The 21,386-nt window shown below is 42.2% G+C and overlaps 1 protein-coding gene and 1 pseudogene across 1 annotated transcript; one reads left to right on the forward strand and one right to left on the reverse strand.

Annotated features, from left to right (window-relative positions):
• The first annotated feature begins 1,267 nt into the window (after nucleotides 1-1,267).
• On the forward strand, nucleotides 1,268-19,250 carry LOC116648807 (integrin alpha-M-like). The gene is made up of 10 exons (XM_032431096.1): nucleotides 1,268-1,575; nucleotides 1,874-1,944; nucleotides 2,089-2,206; nucleotides 8,160-8,290; nucleotides 8,736-8,881; nucleotides 9,608-9,761; nucleotides 10,792-10,942; nucleotides 11,586-11,659; nucleotides 18,456-18,585; nucleotides 18,882-19,250. The coding sequence occupies exons 1-10, from the start codon at nucleotides 1,389-1,391 to the stop codon at nucleotides 19,127-19,129; spliced, it is 1,410 nt and encodes a 469-aa protein (XP_032286987.1). The 5' UTR covers nucleotides 1,268-1,388; the 3' UTR covers nucleotides 19,130-19,250.
• On the reverse strand, nucleotides 7,596-8,096 carry LOC116648596 (annotated as a pseudogene).
• Nucleotides 19,251-21,386: the final 2,136 nt, after the last annotated feature.

Consider the following 21,386-nt stretch of genomic DNA (forward strand, 5'->3'; position numbering starts at 1 on the left):
TCCGTACAGCTTTGGAGGACGAGAGTGAAAACAGCGGCCTCCCAATCTCTGCCCCAGAGGAGCCGAGAACTCGGGGCCCCGCTTCTCAGTGAGCCCCCAGAGAAAAGCAGTCAATCACTCCCGTCTCCCTGGTCTCCAGCTGCACTCCGTGCTCACTCGGCCTGTGACCCTGTGACCGAGTGTTTTTATCTCTGGCACCTGGCTCGGTGTGGAGTCTCCAAACCCAGCAGATCCCTGCGGTGCGCTCCCGCGCCGCTCCTCCCCGGGGAGGAAGGGGAGTCTCCCCGGATCTGCTGCTTGTTGGGTCCCTGCTGGAGGAGCAGCGGCCTGACTGTGCCGCGGATCATGGTTTATGGCAACCCCGAGCTGAGAGCCCGCTCCTCGGCTCCGTCTCTGCAGCCGGCTTCCCCGCTCCGATACCTGGGAGCTCTGCTGCACTCAGGCACCCCCGGGCTTTCTGTGACCCCGAGGGTCCTGAGACCACACTGTCCCGCGAGGGTTCCACCCCCGCTTAGTCATTGGAGCGACGTCCCTCAGCGAAGCAGACTTCTAAAAGTTCCGATTTTGTGCTCTGCGGCTCTATCATTTGCTGGTAGCGGCTGATGGAGGCTCCCTCCCCCATCGTCTATCTTCCCAAATATTGCCTCGGATTCACTTCTCCGCACGTCCTACCTTCCAGAAAGTGGTCGCTTTTCTGTTCAGAGAGTTGTTGCTATTCTTTTCTTCGATCTCCTGTTGAGTTCATAGGTGTTCAGAATGGTTTGATCCCTATCCAGCTGAATTCCTGGGACCAGACGAAATCCAAGTCTCCTACTCCTCCGCCATCTTGCTCCTCCCCCCGCATTGGGTTTTTTTTTTTAAAGATTTTATTTTATTTATTTGACAGAGAGAGAGAGAGAGACAGCTAGAGAGGGAACACAAGCAGGCGGAGTGGGAGAGGGAGAAGCAGGCTTCTGGCCGAGCAGGGAGCCCGATGCGGGGCTCGATCCCAGGACCCTGGGATCATGACCTGAGCCGAAGGCAGACGCTTAACGACTGAGCCACCCAGGGGCCCCCCCATTGGGTTTTGATTTGCATTTCCCTGATATCACATACAGAAACTTATTTAAAATGACTGTGGTCTGTGGTTGAATTTATTCATTTTTTAAAAAAATTTAATTCTAGTATAGTTAACATACAGTGTTATATTAGTTTTAGGTGTATAATATAGGATTCAACAACTTTTAAATGACTTCTTGGTTTTGTGTCATTCTTAGAGAGCCCTTCCCCTTCCAAGATTTAAAATTTTCCCACTTTTTTCTTTGCTGAGTCTTTCTTCCCTTTCTGGGAATTGGTAAGTATATGTGAGGGTTGGCTCTCCTCACTTTCCTCTGGGTGGCCGAACTTCTATGGTCTCCTTCTCTCCCCACATGTCAGAGTTTTCTCTTGTCCCTGAGGTGATTTGTTCCTACCTTATCCCCCCCACCCCCAGGTTTGTGGTTGGAGCCCCCCAGGAGATAAAGGCTGCCAACCGAACAGGTGGCCTCTACCAGTGTGACTACAGCACGGGCAAGTGTGAGTCCATCCACCTGCAGGGTGAGTCACTGCCCCCCCCGGGACCCAGGGCTAGGTTTCCACCTGTATGTACTTGCCAGGCATTCCTTTTGTTTTGGAGGTGTGTGGTTGGGGGCCCAGGTATTCAGCTCCCCAGCCTCTGTGCATACAGACTCTACCTCAGACATCCTCAGGTACCCTGTTCATGTTCCTTTCCTAGGACTTGGGTTCCTCCTTGACCTGTCAGGTCTCCATGTCTCTCAGGTCAAAGTGACCTCTGTTCACCTTCACAGAACCCCTTTTACTCCATGAAGGTGACCATGTATATATGTCTCCTCAGTCCCCCTGGAAGCGGTGAACATGTCTCTGGGCCTGTCTCTGGCATTTGCCACCAGCCCTTTCCGACTGCTGGTGAGTTGTCCTTGGTCATGGGAGTGTCCTGAGGGAGGGAGTCAGGGGCCCATGGCTGCTGGGGCTGTGGTCTGTGGAGGGTAGAGGTGCTGGGGTGAAAGGACAGGAAGCAGGAACAACCCCTCCCACCTGCAACTTCCCCAGGCCTGTGGCCCCACTGTGCACCAAACTTGTAATGAGAACACCTATGTGAACGGCTTATGCTTCCTGTTTGGATCCAACCTATGGCAGCAGCCCCAGACTTTCCCAGAGAAGCTCAGAGGTAGGTGGCTTTTGGCAGAGAATACAGATGGGCAATGTAAGGGTAAGGGCAGAACTGGGATGGGGGCTGTTTACAGCCTGAGAGTTGACTTAGAGGTCTAAGTGCAGAAGCCGGAGGGAATTGGGCTCCAACAGAGACAGTGGGGGGAGATGCGATGGTCTTGAACTTTAAGAAAAGTCCTGATATAGCCACTCGTCTTTGTGAGATGTTATCCCCCCCATCATCCTTAGAGTAAGTGCCCGAGTCTCCTGATCATAGCCTTTGAGGCTCTCCCAACTTTTCTACTTCAGCCACTGTGCTCCAGGCACTCTGGCTGCCTTTCTTCTCCAAGAATGACACCAAGCTGTCCCTGCCTCAGGGCCTTTACACTTACTATTCCTTCAGCCTGGAATGCTCTTCCCTCAGATCTTAGCTGACAACCCATTATTGTCAGCTCAAATGTCACCTCTTCAAAGAGGCCTTTCCTGAGTGGCTCTTACCATTTCCACCATTACTTCCTACCACATTGTCACACTTTACCATCTTCATATCTGTATATACATATTTTACTTGTTTTCTGTGTTTTCTTCTAGAATGTAGGCTTCATGATAGCAGGGATACTGCCTACTTTGTTCATTGCTCTATGCTCTTTTATCTATTGCTGCTTAACAAATTGCCCTAAACTTAGCAGCTAAAAACAATAAACGTTAATTATATTACAGTTCCTGTGAATCAGGAATCTGGGCATGGCTTAGCTGGGTGCCTCTGCCTCAGTGTTTTTCATGAAATTGAAGTTAATTTGTTAAACTGGAGCTGTGCTCTCATCTAAAGGCTTGACTGGGGGAAGAATATCCACTTCCAAGCTCATTTACAAGATTGTTGGACTGAGGACCTCAGTTTTCACTGGCTGTTGGCTGGAGGCTTCTCTCAGTTGCTTGTCCCATGAGGCTCCCTATAAAGCAGCTTACATCTGCTCCTCCTAGAGCAGTTGACTTCCCTCAGAGTGAGTAAACAAGGGAGTAGGAGAGCAAGAGAGAGAGAAAATACCCAAGAAAGAAATCAGTCTTTTCATAATCTAATCTCAAGAGTAATAGTACATTACTTCTGCCATCTTATGTTCCTTTGAAGTGAGACAAAAAGTCCATCTCCCACTCAAGAGAAGGTGACTATGTGAAGATGTTATTTCCAGGAGGTTGAGAACCTTGTGCACCACCTTGGTGGCTGCCTATCACATCCTTGTTCCCCAAACATTTTTTGATTGAAAGAGAGTGAGTGAGTGACTGTATCTTTTTTTCAAGCTGCTTTCTGCCACTTCTGTCTTCAACTGCTTGGCCATCCTTTTACTTGTCTTCAAGTTGGTTCTGTTACCAAGGGCAGATATATCTTCCTTTGATAGTTTTTTTTTTCCCTCGAGCTCTGCTCCTTTGTACTTTACTCTCAACAGATAACTTTCCTTCCTTCTTCACAAAGAAAATCAAGGTTGTCAGGGATGAACTCCCTCTGCTTACCCCTTCTCCTTGTTCAAATTTTTGCAATGGTACCACTTTTGGCAGTGTCTCCCTGGTTTTAGAGGGATACCTGACTGTCTGCCTTTCCATGAATCACTTTTCTATCTGGGCTTTTTTTTTTTTTTTTAAAGATTTTATTTATTTATTTGACAGAGAGACAGAGAAGGAACACAAGCAGGGGGAGTGGGAGAGGGAGAAGCAGGCTTCCCACGGAGCAGGGAGCCTGATGTGGGGCTCTATCCCAGGACCCTGGGATCATGACCTGAGCCGAAGGCAGATGCCCAATGACTGAGCCACCCAGGCGCCCCCTATCTGGGGTTTTGAGGCTTTATCACATCACCAACTCAAAGCCCACATCCTCAATCATTCTTTCTCTCCAGGAGCTTAAATTTCTCCCCCTCCTTTGAATGTAAACATGCTCACACTTACCCATATCTTAAAAACAACCAATCACCAAAATTGATAGCAATGAAAATATCCTTTCTTCTCCCTGGTCTCCTCTACATCTTCTGCTATTTCTCCTTTCTTTCCCCACCAAACTTCTTGAAAGAGTTCTCTCCTCTTGTTTCCATTTCCCCCATATCACCATTCTTCACCGTCTGACATCTGGCTTCTGTCCAACCATCATATAAATCTTCCTCTTGCCAATGGCATTTGTGACTCCCTAAATGCCAAATCTCTATTCTGTGCTCATGTTTGCTGACTTTTCTGATGTGACCTACAGATCATCTCTTCCTTCGCCAGACACCTTGGCTCCAGATTTCTCCCCTCTCCTCCCTTCTCCTCCACTCCCCCCTCCTCTCCCTCCTTCCCTCTTGCTTCTTCCCCTGCCAAGGGCTTCTGCTAAACTTCATCTCCAGGCCATCTTCCTCTGCCTTTTTTGCATGTGTAGGGGTACCAGGTTACAGCTTCTATTCTTGTCCATGTGTTCTTCCTGCCCAATTACATTCAGTTCTGTGGCTTCAGCTCTTACCCTCACATTTCTGTCTTCAGTCCTCACTCTCAGGATTCCATACTTTTTGTTCTAAAAAACATTTTCAGTTCTTTAAAAATGATTCAGAATTCAAAGCACATAATACTTCTCTCTCTTGGTTCCCACAGCCTACTGTTTTCTTTCTGGGATTCAACCACTGTTACCAGTTTCTTGTGTCTTCTGGAGATACTCTATATTCACAAACATATACATATCTGTAGTCTTCACTTTGTGCCACAAATGGTAGCATGTTGTACACACTTGATTCTTTTCATTTAACATATCTTCGAGATTTTCAAAAAATTTTCTGGTTAATTTTCTTTGTATGTTTTCCATATAAATGTTAGAATCTGCTTATCTATTTTTAAAAAGCCAATACTCCATATGCACCCCAATGTTCGTAGCAGCACTGTCTGCAATAGCCAAACTGTGGAAAGAGCCGAGATGCCCTTCAACAGATGAATGGATAAAGAAGATGTGGTCCATATATACAATGGAATAGTACTCAGCCATCAGAAAGGATGAATACCCAACTTTTACATCAACATGAATGGGACTGGAGGAGATTATGCTAAGTGAAATAAGTCAAGCAGAGAAAGCCAATTATCATATGGTTTCACTTATTTGTGGAACATAAGGAATAGCATGGAGGACATTAGGAGAAGGAAGGGAAAAATGGGGGGGGGGAATTGGAGGGAGAGATGAACCATGAGAGACTATGGACTCTGAGAAACAAACAGGGTTTTAGAGGGGAGGGGGGAGGGGGGATTGGTTAGCCCGGTGATGGGTATTAAGGAGGGCATGTACTGCATGGAGCACTGGGTGTTATATGAAAACAATGGATCGTGGATCACCACATCAAAACCAGTGATGTATTGTATGGTGACTAACATAACATAATAAAAATTAAAAAAAAAAGCCAATACTTTTTTTGGGGTAATTTTATTTTTTCAAAGATCATACAGTAAAATTGGCCTTTTTTCTTTTAGTGTACAGTTCCCTGAATTTTAAGGTATGTATAGATTTTCACAAAAAACAACATGAACATGGGGTGCCTGGCTGACTCAGTTGGTAGAGCATGTGACTCTTGATCTCCAGGTTGTGAGTTCCAGCCCCATGCTGGTTGTAGAGATTACTTAAAAATAAAATATTTTTTAAAAAGATTTTATTTATTTGTCAGAGAGAGAGAGCACAAGCAGGGGGAGCAGCAGGCAAAGGGAGAAGCAGGCTCCCCACTGAGCAAGGAGACCAATGAGGACTCCATCCCAGGCCCCTGGGATCATGACCCAAGCCAAAAGTAGACTTAACTGACTGAACCACCCAGGCATCCCTAAAAATAAAATCTTAAAAAAAAAAACCCAACATGAACAGAATACAAGAGTTCTGTCACTCCCCTAAAAAATCCTTCATGCTATCTCTCTTTTTTTAAAAAAAGATTTTATTTATTTGACACAGAGAGAGAGAGTCCAAGCAGGGCGAATGGCAGGCAGAAGGCAAGGGAAAAGCAGACTCCCCACTGAGCAGGGAGCCCAACATAGGGCTCGATCCCAGGACCTTGGGATCATGACCCAAGCCAAAGGCAGACACTTAGAACTGACTGAGCCACCCAGGGGCCCCTGGTGCTATCTCTTTATAGTTAGTTGCCTTCTCCCCCTCCATCCTAGCCCTTGGCACTCACTAATCTGTTCTCCATCACAATATAGTTTGTCTTTTCAAGAAAGCTACATAAATGGAATTATAACCTTTTGAGAGTGGCTTCTTTCACTAGCATAATGTATTTGCAATTCATCCATGTTGTTGTGTGTGTCAGTAGTTCTTTCCATTTTTATTGCCAAATAGTATTCCATTGCATAGATTTACCACAGTCCCAGTCACAAGTTCATCTGTTCACACATTGAAAGATGTTTGGGTTGTTTCCAATGTTTGGCAATCGTGAATAGAGTGGCTAGAAACTTTTCATTGCTACAGTAATCTTTCTAAATACAAAAAAGATCACCTCACCCCCTTTTCTAAGAAAACTTCAGTGGCTTTCCACTGCCTAAGGTATAAAGTCAAACTTCTTTTTTTGGATAGAGAGGCCTTTCCCAACTTTCCTGTGCTTAATGACATAGGCTCATCTCCATTCTCATCACACAGATTTATCTTAGCAGTGCCATTTCCATTCCTCAATTCTGCAGAATTATTTTAGGTTCATTTCCTTTGTATCAGTCAGGGTTTTGACTGGAATAGATGGTACACTCCAGTTAGAATAATTTGAGAAGGGTTTATTTACAAAGGGACTAATTTTAAAGGTTTGATAGAGTCTTAGGGAACTACAGTAGATGATCCAGGAACCCAGGGCAAGCAGCAGCAGAACTGTTTCCATTCCTAGGCTGATTGGACAAGGAGAGGGAGAAGTAACCAGAATTCAGAAGAGGAGAGTTGTCAGGAGTGTGCCTCCTTGAAGGAGCAGTGATCTTCCACTGAGGGTCACAGCTGGCCCAAAGCAACCTTCCAGGGAGGGAGTACAGGGAGAATACTCTGATCTCATTCTTCCCTCCCTCCAGTCTTCTGTTGAGGCTCCTAATTGGGCAAATCCAAATAGAAATCAGAGGGCAAAGAAACCCAAAATGCATGGGGTCCATGTGGCTGACTTCCTGGGGTGCAGAGCAGATTGGAGGAGGGTAGAAAGTGGATTTGGGGCTGGGGACAGAAGGGAGGAGGACATCCAGCATATTGTTATATGTACTATTCATTTTTTTAACTATATTTCTCTCTTTGTATTTCTGGCAAATTATTTCTCATTCTCAGAGTTAGCTCTCATATCACTACTTTTCCTGACTTCCTTAGGCAGAATTAACCAAAATTCTCTATACTTCATCCATATTTCAAATTGTATGAAACAACATTCAAGTTTATTAAACAAATTTTAAAAAGTATTATAAAATGTTTAACTTTCATCAGCCTCAAGGTTTATTTTGCTCCCAAATTTTGCATATAATTGAACTTTTAAATATGCTAACACCTGCTGAATTGATTCCACTCTAGATTCAAAGGCATCAATTTCTTCCTGCAAATTTTTCTTTGCTTCTCCTAGCATTTCTTGTGTTTATTCTTGTGAATGGCTAATGAAAACATCACCAGTTTGATAAGGTATCATTAAGCAGTAGTCATCTATCTGCAAGCATGATGTCCTTACAAGCATCTTCTGAATTTTGTAGTTGTTTCTTTTTTACTTCTATTTCTTCCTTCAGTTATGGGATTCTCCTTGTATTCCATGAAAATTTGTTTATCTTTTGTTGATCTTCAAAAGTAACATCAGTATTTTCTGGCAGATGCCTTCTTCTTGGTGGCTGTGATCTTGGGATTGTGTCCATGTTTTTATTAAGCTTGGAACATGGGTTGCATATTGTTTACCTTTTATTTTCACTGCTTAGCAGAGAGCTGACATGCAAAAAATGAACCCCAGTCTCAAGTACTTAATTAGTTCATGCTCTTTCTCTTGTTCCCCAAGAGTGCCCTCGGCAGGACAGTGATATTGCCTTCTTGATTGATGGCTCTGGTAGCATCATCCCGAGTGACTTTCAGCGGATGAAGAACTTTGTCTCAACTGTGATGAATCAATCCAAGAAGTCCAAAACCTTGGTGAGGGCATATGGGTAGGTTAGAAAATAGCTCATATAATGCTGGCAAATACATGGCAACGAGGCCGCCACTTTCCGCTTTTACTTCTATTGCAGACATTGTCAAATTGCCAATTGATCATGGTTTTCTTTCATGATTCTCTTTCCTGCTCTGTCTGGATGCAGCCTCAGCTTCTTCCAGCCCTCTGTAAAGCAAGCAGCTCTGACTAATTGATAAGGGTTGGTATGGGAGATAAAACATATCATCTCGGGCTGAGTTCTAATACTTAGAAGTGGGAGCTGATGGCAGATCTCTGTCCTGGTGAGGCAGAAGGACTGGGGACAGTGTAGAATTTGGAGGGATTTGGAGACTGGAATGTTTCAAGATTTATGTAGGGCTTCCTGGGAGATGGGTAAGTGGGAGGAGGGTCACTTTCTCCAATGTAATGCCAGATGCCTGTTCCCAGTTTTCTTTGATGCAGTTCTCTGAAGACTTCCAGACTCATTTCACCTTCAATCAGTTCAAGAAAAACCCTGACCCAGAATTTCTGGTGAAATCAATAAGACAGCTGTATGGGAGGACATACACTGCCACAGGAATCCGCAAAGTAGTGTAAGCTCTCTGCTTAGGATGGAAAGAGGAGGTGATATTTTTTTGCTGGGATTCGAAGAATGAAGGGGATTGTTCAGACAGGGTTGGGGTGAAGGACATGAGTAAAGGTGGAGGAGGGACTTTTCATGGTACACTCATGAAATACAAGTTGTGAGTAAAGGTAGGAGTGAAGGGGAGATGTGAGGGTAAGGTTAGAGGGAAGCTACAGAGATCATTTGAGGCCAGGTCACTTAAGGCAACTGGAAAGTGAGTGGGGATCCACTGAATGTTTTAAGCAGTGAGAAGATGTCACCATATCTTGTTTTGGAAGTTCACTCTGGTGTGTGTGTGTGTGTGTGTGTGCGTGTGTGTGTGTGTAGAGGTGAGGGTGGAGGTTGGGACAAAAGTTCAGGAAGATGAGCTATAGAGTTTTGCATCAAACCAGGAAAGGTTTGTGAGGGTGCATTAAGCTTAAATTTTGTTTTAATTTAAGAGGAATAATAGCTAAAAAAAAATCAGTCTATGCAAAAGTATATAAAGGCAGTGAGGATTTCCTTTCCTTCCACGCTTCTCCTTTCTCTTGCTGCCTTTCCAGGTCTTGGGGCAGCCACATCTCAGTGTTCATTCCAGGGGAGCCCGAACTCCTCTTAGCTGCATCTGTGTCTGTGACTGCTGACATTCCCTCCCTAGCATTAAGAGTATCTCTGTCTATTCACAGTTGACTTTTCTTTCCTCTTCCCTGGACAGAAGAGAACTGTTTCATAGCAGTAGTGGAGCCCGGGAGAATGCCCTTAAGATCCTAGTTGTCATCACAGATGGAGAAAAGTTTGGCGATCCCTTGGACTACAAGGATGTCATCCCTGAAGCAGACAGAGAGGGGATCATTCGCTATGTCATTGGGGTAGGAAATGTGGCCTGATGCTTCTGTGGAGGGTTTCTGTTTGGATACACCCTTCCTTCAGTTTGAAAATATCCCTAAAACCAGGGTGGGCCAAGGGTCATTGCTAGCCCATATGGGCCTGTATCAGTTAACTATTGTTACAATGATGCTGTATAACTAATTATCTCAGAATTCAGTCTTTAAAACACTAAATGAGTCTGTAGTTCTGCGGGGCAATTTTTCTGGTTTTGACTGGCTCACTCGTACATCTGTATTCATTTGAAGGTTGGTTGGCAGCTCTGCTGATCTTGGCTGAACTCTCTCCATTTCTGAGGGTTGCCAGTTATGTCTGTTTGCTGGACTGGAATGGCTGGAACAAGTGGGGTAACTTGGTTCTTCTGCTCCCTGTGTTATCCTCCCATGGGCCAGCCTGGGCATATCCTCATGGTGAAGGCAGAGGAACAAAAGAGCAAATGGAAATGTTGCAAGCACTTTTTGAAGCCTCTTTCTGCATCATGGATATTATGCTAATGGATATTATCAAGACACATGGCTGCACCCAGAGACATAAGCAGGGCAGATTACTCTGCTATGAGTAAGAGGATACAGCAAAGTTTTGGGGGAAAGGGCTTGGATATAGGAAAGGGTAAAGAATTGGGATCATCAGTGTAATCAAACTACCACAGTACCTTGTATGACATAGAAAAAGGTATCATCATTGGTGCATGGCTTGACAAGTAGGAAACTGCTTCATATAGAGGAAAAGACTCCCTTTACTCTGGGGAGAGGTCAGCCCCACACATGTGCTGGGCATGACACAGCAAAAGGACCAAAAGCTGGATTTTAGCTGCTAATTACTCCCTTGACAGAATGCCTCATGCAGTGCACAACCTGTTTTACTATACTTGGTGGCCCTGTCCCAGGGGCCTTCTGGTGCATTCCCTCATTTGACAGATACTGTTTCAGATTCTTTTCCTGCAGAACTTTCTTTGCTGGATGAGACTGCTAACTGCAGATGGTGACTGATTTGGCCACTATTCCTTGGTAACAGGTGGGCGATGCTTTCAACGCTGCAAAAAATCGTGAAGAGCTTAATACCATTGCATCCAAGCCTCCTCGTGATCATGTGTTCCGGGTGAATAACTTTGAAGCTCTGAAGACCATTCAAAACCAGCTTCAGGAAAAGATCTTTGCAATTGAGGGTAAGCTAAGGTTCTGCATTCCTGCAGCAGCTCCAGAGGCAGCCCCTTACCCTCCAACATGCATTTCCCTTCTAGAAACTAGACCCTCCTAACCCTTGGTATCCTGACTCAGGATCAATTCAACTCTCTCTCTACTTCCTCTAGTTCCCAGCAGCTCTGGCCTCACTTGGTCATTTCCTTTGAAATCAAAGGATCTAGACTTTATCTTTACTTTGCAAGCCTTGGCTGTAGGCTGGAAAATTGGAGGGTAGGGGAGCCAAACCTCAGACAGTATTTCTCCAAGAATTTGGATATGTTGCCAACATTTGTCTGTTTGATTCACTGCTATATCTCCAGTGTCTAGAATAGTGCCTGGTACAGGGAGGGTGCTCAATAAATGTTTACTGATTAAAAGAATTTAAAACACTGGAGGAAGGGTCATATACAATCTGGATTTATGGTTTGTCTTAAAAAGTTGGAAGATTAGACTGCATTCCCATGTGGCAAAAACCAGTTGGAGCCAAATAGCCACCATCTCTTTAAAAGGGGTATATGCTTTCTAATTCAAATAGCTGCCATCTGAACCTCCTTTTGTCTGGTCACCATAGCATTTGAGTTCCAGTTCTTCTGCTTTCTTTAATGTAGAAGGCTCTCCTCCTCACAGGTACTCAGACAGGAAGTACCAGCTCCTTTGAGCATGAGATGTCTCAGGAAGGCTTCAGTGCTGCCATCACCCCTGTAAGTGGTCCTTCATTAAATTGGGATTGGGCAAGAGGAAGGAGAAGACATGCAAGGGTCTGGGGGCTTTTATCTGCAATGAGTACTTGTTGGGAGGCACTTCTTTGATGGGGAGCAGTGGTCCCTTTTCTTTTCCTTATCAATCCTGTTTTGTTGTTGTTATTGTTGAGGATATATGATATGGATATGGGTATATGGTATGATGTCATACAGGTATACAACATAATGATTTGATATATGTATATATTGCAAAATGATCACTACAATAAGTCTAATTAATATTCATCCCTACATATGTTACAAAAATTTTTTTCTTGTGATGAAAACTTAAAGATTTATTTTCTTTTTTAAATTAAAAAAATTAAAAATTTCTTTATTTAAATTCAATTTAGTTAACATATACTGTATTATTAGTTTCAGAGGAAGAATTTAGTGATTCATCAATTGCATATAACACCCAGTGCTCATTACATCAAGTGCCCTCCTAATGCCCATCACTCAATTACCCCTTCCCCCCAACCTGCCCTCCAGCAACCCTCAGTTTGTTTCCTTAGGTTCAGTATCTCTTATGCTTTGCCTCCCTATTTTCATCTTATTTAATTTTTCCTTCCCTCCTTCCTTTCCCCTATGTTCATCTGTTTTATTTCTTAAATTCCACATGTGAGTGAAATCATATGGTATTTGTCTTTCTCTGACTTATTTCGCTTAGCATAATTCCCCACTAGTTCCATCCGCATCATTGCAAATGGTAAGATTTCATTCTTTTTTATTGCTGAGTAATATTCCATTGTATATGTATATCACATCTTCTTTATCCATTCATCTGTGGATGGACATCTGGGCTCTTTCCATATTTTGGCTATTGTGGACATTGCTGCTATAAACATTGGGGTGCATGTGCCCTTTCGAATCATGATGTTTGTATCCTTTGGGTAAATACCAAGTAGTGCAGTTCCTGGGTTGTAGGGTAGCTTTATTTTTCACTTTTTGAGGAATCCCCATACTGTTTTCCAGAGTGGCTGCACCAGTTTGCATTCCCACCCACACTCTTTCTCCACATCCTTGCCAACATTTGTTGTTTCCTGAGTTGTTCATTTTAGCCATTCTGACTGGTGTGAGGTGATATCTCGTTGTGGTTTTGATTTGTATTTCCCTGATGCCCAGTGATGTTGAGCATTTTTTCATGTTCTGTTAGCCATCTGGATGTCTTCTTTGGAAAAGTGTCTATTCATGCCTTCTGCCCATTTCTTGATTGGATTTTTTGTTTTTTGGGTGTTGAGTTTGATAAGTTCTTTATAGATCTTGGATACTAGCCCTTTATTTGATAAGACATTTGCAAATATCTTCTCGCATTCCATAGGTTGCCTTTTAGTTTTGTTGATTGTTTCCTTTGCTGTGCAAAAGCTTTTCATTTTGATGAGGTCCCAAGAGTTCATCTTTGCTTTTGTTTCTCTTGCCTTTGGAGACATGTCTAACAGGAAGTTGTTGTGGCTGAGGTCAAAGAGGTTGCTGCCTGTGTTCTCCTCTAGGATTTTGATGCATTCCTGTTTCACATTTAGGTCTTTCATCCATTTTGAATTTATTTTTGTGTATGGTATAGGAAAGTGGTTCAGTTTCATTCTTCTGCATGTTACTGTCCAGTTTTCCCAATACCATTTGTAGAAGACACTGTCTCTTTCCATTGGATATTCTTTCCTGCTTTGTCAAAGATTAGTTGGCCTTGAGGGTCCATTTCTGGGTTCTCTATTCTGTTCCATTGATCTATGTGTCTGTTTTTGTGCCAGTACCATACTGTCTTGATGATTACAGCTTTGTAATATAGCTGGAAGTCTGGATTGTGATGCCTCCGGCTTTGGTTTTCTTTTTCAATATTTCTTTGGCTTTTCAGGGTCTTTTCTGGTTCCATACAAATTTTTGGGTCATTTGTTCCAGCTCTGTGAAAAAAGTTGATGGTATTTTGATAGTGATTGCATTAAATGTGTAGATTGCTCTAGGTAGAATGGGCATTTTAACAATATTTGTTTTCCTGATCCATGAGCATGGAATGTTTTTCCACTTCTTTGTGCCTTCTTCAATTTCTTTCATAAATGTTCTATAGTTTTTCCAAAGTACAGATCCTTTACCTCTTTGGTTAAGTTTATTCTGAGTAAGTTTATTCTGAGGTATCTTATGGTTTTTGGTGCAATTGTAAATGGGACTGATTCCTTGATTTCTTTTTCTTCTGCCTCATTGTTAGTGTATAGAAATGCAAATGACTGCTGTGCATTGATTTTATATCCTGCAACTTTGCTGAATTCCTATATCAGTTCTAGCACTTTTTGGTGGAGTCTTTTGGGTTTTCTGCATAGAATATCATGTTGTCTGCGAGGAGTGAAAGTTTGACTTCTTCTTTGCTGATTCGGATGCTTTTTATTTCTTTTTGTTATCTGATCACTGAGACTAGGTCTTCCAGTACTATGTTGAACAACAGTGGTGAGAGTGGTCATGCCTGTCATGTTCCTGACCTTAGGGAAAAAGCTCTCAGCTTTTCCTTGTTGAGGATGATATTCACTGTGGATCTTTCACATATGGCTTTTATGATGTTGAGGAATGTTCCCTTTATCCCTAAAGGGTGGAGAATTTTAATCAAGAAAGGATGCTGAATTTTGTCAAAGGTTTTTTTGCATCAGTTGAGAGGATCTTATGGTTCTTGTCCTTTCTTTTATTATTGTGGTGTATCACATTGATTGATTTGTGGATGTTGAACCACCCTTGCAGCTCAGGAATAAATCCCACTTGGTCATAGTGAATAATTATTTTATTTTATTTTATTTTTTAAAGATTTTATTTATTCATTTGACAGAGAGACGAAGAGAGAGGGAACACAAGTAGGGGGAGAGGGAGAGGGAGAAGCAGGCTTCCTGGGGAGCAGGGAGCCTGATGCAGGACTCGATCCCAGGACCCTGGGATCATGACCTGAGCCAAAGGCAGCCGCTTAACCAATTGAGCCACCCAGGCACCCCGTGAATAATCCTTTTAATGTACTGTTGGATCCTATTAGCTAGTATCTTGGTGAGAATTTTTGCATCCATGTTCATAAGGGATTTTGGTCTGTAATTCTCCTTTTTGGTGGGGTCTTTGTCTGGTTTTGGGATGAAGGTAATGCTGGCCTCATAAAATGGGTTTGAAGTTTTCCTTCCTTTTCTATTTTATGAAAGAGCTTCAGAAGAAAAGGTATTAATTCTTCTTTAAATATTTGGTAGAATTCCCCTGGGAAGCCATCTGGCCCTGGACTCTTGTTTGTTGGGAGATTTTTGATTATTGCTTCAACTTCCTTGCTGATTATGGGTCTCTTCACATTTTCCATTTCTTCCTGTTTCAGTTTTGGTAGTTTATGTTTCTAGGAATGCATCCATTTCTTCCAAATTGCCTAATTTGTTGGCAATAGTTGCTCATAATATGTTCTTATAACTGTTTGTGTTTCTTCGGTGTTGGTTGTGATCTTTCCTCTTTCATTAATGATTTTATTTATTTGGGTCCTTTCTCTTTTCTTTTTGATAAGTTGGCTAGGGGTTTATCAATCTTAATTCTTTCAAAGAACCAGCTCCTAGTGGATTGGTTCTACTGCTTTTTTTAAAAAATTTTTTTTTTAAGATTTTATTTATTTGCGAGAGAGACAATGAGAGACAGAGAGCATGAGAGGGAGGAGGGTCAGAGCGAGAAGCAGACTCCCTGCTGAGCAGGGAGCCTGATGTGGGACTCGATCCCGGGACTCCAGGATCATGACCTGAGCCGAAGGCAGTCGCTTAACCAACTGAGCCACCCAGGCGCCCTACTGCTTTTTTTTAAAAAAAATTATATCATTGATTTTTGCTCTAATTTTTATTATTTCTCTTCTCCTGCTGGATTTAGGCTTTATTTGCTGTTCTTTTTCCAACTCCTTTAGGTGTAATGTTAGCTTGTGTATTTGAGACTTTTCTTGTTTCACGAGGAAGGTCTCTATTGATAGATACTGCATCCCAAAGCTTCTGAACTGTCATGTTTTCATTTTCATTTAGTTCCATGTATTTTTTCAAAATTCTTTAATTTCCTTGTTGATCCATTCATTCTTTAGTATGATGATTTTTTAATCTCCATATATTTGTGTTCCTTCCCAAGTTTTTCTTGTGGTTTACTTCAAGTTTTAAAACATTGTGCTCTGAAAATATACATGGTATAATCTCAGTCTTTTTGTACCAGTTGAGACCAGATTTGTGACCCAGGATGTGATCTATTCTGGAGAATGTTTCATGTGCACTCAAGAAGAATGCGTATTCTGCTGCTTTAGGATGAAATGCTCTGAATATATCTGTGAAGTCCATCTGGTCCAGTGTGTCATTCAAAGCCCTTGTTTCCTTGTTGATCTTCTGCTTAGATGATCTGTCCATTGCTGTCAGTGGGGTGTTAACATCCGCTACTATTACTGTATTATTATCAATGTGTTTCTTTAATTTTGTTATTAATTGGTGTATATAGTTGGCTGATCCCAAGTTCAGAGCATAAATATTTACAGTTGTTAGATCTTCCTGTTGTATAGACCCTTTTATTATGGAACAGTGTCCTTCTTCATCTCTTATTACAGTCTTTGGTTTAAAATCTAGTTTGTCTGATATAAGGATTGCTACCCCAGTTTTCTTTTGATGTTCATTTGGATAATAGATGCTTCTCTACCCCTCACTTTCAATCTGGAGGTGTCTTTGGGTTTAAAATGAGTCTTTTGTAAGCAGCATATCGATGGGTCTTGTTTTCTTTAATCCAGTGTGATACCCTGTGTCTTTTGATTGGAGCATTTAGTCAATTTACATTCAGATTAATTATTGAAAGATATGCATTTAGTGCTGTTGTATTACCTGTAAAATTGCTGTTTCTGTAGATTGTCTCTGTTCCTTTCTGGTCTTTGTTACTATTGGGCTCTCTCTTCACTCAGAGGATCCCCTTTAATATTTCTTGCAGGGTTGGTTTAGTGTTCACAAATTCCTTTAGTTTTTGTTTGTCCTGAAACTCTTTATTTCTCCTTCCATTCTGAATGACAGCCTTGCTAGATAAAGTATTCTTGGCTACATATTTTTCCCATTTAACACGTTGAATATGTCATGCCAGTCCTTTTTGGCCTGCCGTGTATGTCTCTGGACACATCTGATGACAGCCTGATGTTTCTACCCTTGGAGGTTAGGGACCTCTTGTTCCGAGCTGCTTTCAGGATTTTCTGTCTATCTCTGAAATTTGCAAGCTTCATTATTATATGCTGAGGTGTTGCCCTATTTTTATTGATTTTAAGGGGGTTCTCTGTGCCTCCTGGACTTGAATGCCTGTTTCCTTCTCCAGATTAGGGGAATTATCAGCTGTAATTTGTTCAAATAAACCTTCTGCCCCTCTCTCCTGCTCCTCATCTTCTGGGACCCCTATTATCCAGCTATTACTTCACTTTATGGAACTGCTGAGTTCTCTAAGTCCCCCCTTTGTTATTCAGTAGTTCTCACTCTCTCTTTAAAGATTTTATTTATTTATTTGACAGAGAGAGAGAGAGAGAGAGAGAGTACAAGCGGGGGGGGGGGGCAACAGGCAGAGGGAGAGTAGGCTCCCCGCTGAGCAGGGAGCCCAATGCGGGACTTGATCCCAGGACCCTGGGATCATGATCTGAACTGAAGGCAGATGCTTAACCGACTGAGACACCCACGCACCCTCTTTCTATGTTCTTTTCAGTTTCCTTATTTTCCATCATTTTATCTTCTATATCACTGAGTTGCTCTTCTGCCTCATTCATTCTCATTTTTATAGCCTCCATTTGGGACTGCTTCTTGGTAATATTTATTTTCTTAGCAGCTTTCAAATATACATTACAATTTTATTAACTATACTCACTATGCTTTATATTACATCCCTGCATTTATTTATTTAATAACTGGAAATTTGTACCTGTTGACTACCATCACCCATTTTGCCTACCCTCCCAACCCATTCATTGTCTTTTGCAACCACCAATCTGTTCTCTGCATCTATATAATTCAGTTTTGTTTTGTTTTTAAATTCCACATATAAGTGAGATCATACCCTATTTGTCTTTCTCTGACTTATTTCGCTTAGCAAAATGCCTTCAAGGTCGGTCCATACATGTTGTCACAAATGGCAGGATTTCCTTCTTTTTTATGAAATATTCCATTGTGTTATATATCACATTTTCTTTATTCATGCATTGATGTTTCCACTTAGATTATTTCCATATCTTGGCTATTGTTTTTTTAAATTTTTTTTCATGGTTTTATTTTGAAACAGAGAGCGAGAGCGAGTGGGTGTGAGTGGGGGGAGGGGCAGAGCCAGAGGGAAAGAGAGAATCTCAAGCAAACTCCATGCTCAGCATGGAGCCAAACATGGGGCTCAATCCTACAACCTCAAGACCATGACCTGAGCTGAAATCAAGAGTTGGACGACCAACTGACTGAGCCACCCAGGTGCCCTTATGTTGTGGCTATTGTAAATAATGCTTCATGAACTTGGGAGTGTAGATATCTTTTGAGTTAGTGTTTTCATTTAATTTGGATAAATCCTCAGAAGTAGGATTGTTGGATAATAATGGTAATTCTATTTTTAAATTTTTGAGGAACCTCATTCTGTTTTCCACAGTGGCTGCCCAAATTGCTTTGGCTATTTGGGGTCTTTTGTTGTTCCATACAAATTTTAGGATTGTTTGTTATATTTCTGTGAAGAATGCTATTGGAATTTTGATAAAGATTGCACTGAAGTTGCAGGTTGCTCAATCTTGTTCTACCCTGTTTTCCAGAATGGTCTCTTGCTAGGTGCTGTGGGGAGCTTTGACTGGGCTGGTGGAGCCTTTTTTCATGTGTCAAAGGATAAATTTACCTTCATCAACACAACCAGGGTAGATTCAGACATGAACGATGCTTACTTGGGTAAGTGGAAAGGGTAGGGTAACTTTAAGAAGGGGTCAGGATATGCTATAACTCAATTAACATATATATCATTGGATTTTTCGTGGGCCCTTGGAATAACTTTAAAGACAGAAATTTCAAAATTTCCATTTAATTCCGTTTAATTTCCATAACAAAGGGGAATATTGTGCAGGGTCCAGTTATCCCCACCTACTAAGCATGGGGCCACTGCATTGCCCCTACTCAAGGGATAGGTCTCTCAGAGGGGGCAGGGTCTGTGAAGGAAAGCACTTACCTTCTCAGATCACCATCTTCAGGTTATGCTGCTGAAGTCATCTTGAGGAGCAGGGTACAAAACCTGGTTCTTGGGGCACCTCGATATCAGCACACTGGCCTGGTGGTGATGTTCAGAGAGAATGCTGGTACCTGGGAGAACAACGCTGTTATCAAGGGCAGCCAGGTAAGTGCAGAGAATGTGGAGCACAAATGTGCAAACAGAGGCACCCTGGGGGCTGAGATTCCAGGATGGACATCACCAGGTGCCATGTGTGTCAGAGTTTTGTAAAGGAGGTTTCAGAGGGCTTTGAGCTGGAAAGTCACAGGAATAAGCTTTGCATTTGAGAATGTTGTGTCCTCACTTTTCTTTTTTTAGAGAGAGAGTGTGAGTGGGGGGACAGGGGCACAGAAGGAGGGATTTTTTTTTTTAAAGATTTTATTTATTTATTGGAGAGAGAGAGAGTGAGAGAGAGCATGAGAGGGGAAAGGGTCAGAGGGAGAAGCAGACTCCCCATCGAGTGGGGAGCCCAACATGGGACTCGATCCTGGGATTCCAGGATCATGACCTGAGCCGGAGGCAGTCACTTAACCAACTGAGCCACCCAGGCGCCCCTTTTTTTTATTAAAAAAAAAGGTCCAGGGGCACCTGGGTGGCTCAGTTGGTTAAGCATCTGCCTTCGGCTCAGGTCATGATCTCAGAGTCCTGGGATTGAGCCCCATGTCAGGCTCCCTGCTCAGCAGGGAGTCTGCTTCTCCCTCTGCCTCCCCCCTCCACCCGCTCATGCTCTCGCTCACTCTGTCTCTCAAATAAATAAATAAATAAATAAATAAAACCTAAAAAAAAGTCCAGCTAACATCACACTAAAAAATAAGAGAACATTCCCCCCTAAAATTGGAAATAAAACAAGAATATTCACTTTCATAAAGAAAGAAAGAAAAGAAGAAAAATAACAGAAAAGAAAAAGAATATAAAATAAAATAAGACAAAATCAGAGGGAGACAAACCATAAGTGACTCTTAAGTATAGGAAACAAACAGGGTTGCTGAAGGGGAGGTGGGTGGGGGGTTGGGTAACTGGGTGATGGGCATTAAGGAGGTCACTTGATGTAATGAGCACTGGGTGTTATATGCAACTGATGAATCACTAAACTCTACCCCTGAAACTAAGAATGCACTATATGTTAATTAATTGATTTTAAATAGAAAAATGAGAATGAGAAAAAAAAAAAAGAATATTCACTTTCACCACTCCTATTAACATCATACTGGAAGATGTAGCCAGTGCAGTAAGTCAAGAAAAAGAGGGAGAAAAGCATAGAGTGGAAAGGAAGAGATAAAACTGTCTCATTTGCAGATTACATGTTGCATGGAAAATCTCAAAGAATCTACAAAAAACTATTATAACCAATAAGCTATTTCAGTAAGTTCTCAGGATACAAGCTCAATATATAAAAATCAGTTGTATTTCTATACTAGCAATGAACATTTGGAAATTTAAATAAAAGAAGTCTACAATAGCCAAAATATGGAAAGAGCCCAGATGTCCAGTGACAGATGAATGGATAAAGATGTGGTACACACACACACACACACACACACACACACACATACACACACACACAATATGGAATATTACTGAGCCATCAAAAAGAGTGAAATCTTGCCATTGGTAATGACATGGATGGAACTAGAAGTTATTATGCTAAGCAAAATAAGTCGTCAGAGAAAGACAAATACCATATGATTTCACTCACGTATAGAATTTAAGAAACAAAAGAGATGTACACAGGGGAAGGAAAGGAAAAATAAGATGAAAACAGAGAGCAAGGGAAATCATAAGAGACCCTTAACTCTAGGAAACAAATAGAGTTGCTGGAGGGGAAGTGGGTGGAGGGATGGGATAACTGGGTGATGGGCATTAAGGAGGGCACTTGGTGGGGCTTCCGGGTGGCTCAGATGGTTAAGTGTCTGCCTTCGGCTCAGGTCATGATCCTGGGATCGAGCCCTGCATCAGGGTCCCTGCTCAGTGGGAAGCCTGCTTCTCCCTCTCCCACTCTCCCTGCTTGTGTTCCCTCTCTCCCTGTGTCTCTCTCTGTCAAATAAATAAATAAAAATCTTAAAAAAAAAAAAAGAGGGGGGCGCCTGGGTGGCTCAGTCGTTAAGCGTCTGCCTTCGGCTCAGGTCATGGTCCTGGGTCCTGGGATTGAGCCCCGCATCAGGCTCCCTGCTCAGCGGGAGGCCTGCTTCTCCCTCTCCCACCCCGCCTGCTTGTGTTCCCTCTCTCGCTGTCTGTCTCTGTCAAATAAATAAATAAAATCTTAAAAAAAAAAAAAAAGGGAGGGCACTTGATGTAATGAGCACTGGGTGTTATATGCAACTGATGAATCACTAAATTCTACCCCTGAAACTAATAATACACTATATGTTAACTAAATTGAATTTAAATAAAAATTAAAAAAAAGAAGAAAGAAGGAAAAAAGAGGAAAACAAATACCATTTACAATAGCACCAAAGACGATGAAATACTTAGATATAATTTAACAAAA

Source organism: Phoca vitulina, unplaced genomic scaffold, assembly GCF_004348235.1.
Source record: "Phoca vitulina isolate PV1807 unplaced genomic scaffold, GSC_HSeal_1.0 scaffold45, whole genome shotgun sequence".
Classification (NCBI taxonomy): Eukaryota; Metazoa; Chordata; class Mammalia; order Carnivora; family Phocidae; genus Phoca; species Phoca vitulina.

What these genes read in the sequence shown, in the direction of transcription:
- LOC116648807 (XM_032431096.1), top strand. Translation starts at nt 1,389, where the DNA reads ATGGTCTCCTTCTCTCCCCACATGTCAGAGTTTTCTCTTGTCCCTGAG. An exon ending in CCAGCCCTTTCCGACTGCTG is followed by an intron (nt 1,945 to 2,088) that starts GTGAGTTGTCCT and finishes CAACTTCCCCAG; the next exon opens with GCCTGTGGCCCCACTGTGCA. An exon ending in TTTCCCAGAGAAGCTCAGAG is followed by an intron (nt 2,207 to 8,159) that starts GTAGGTGGCTTT and finishes TTGTTCCCCAAG; the next exon opens with AGTGCCCTCGGCAGGACAGT.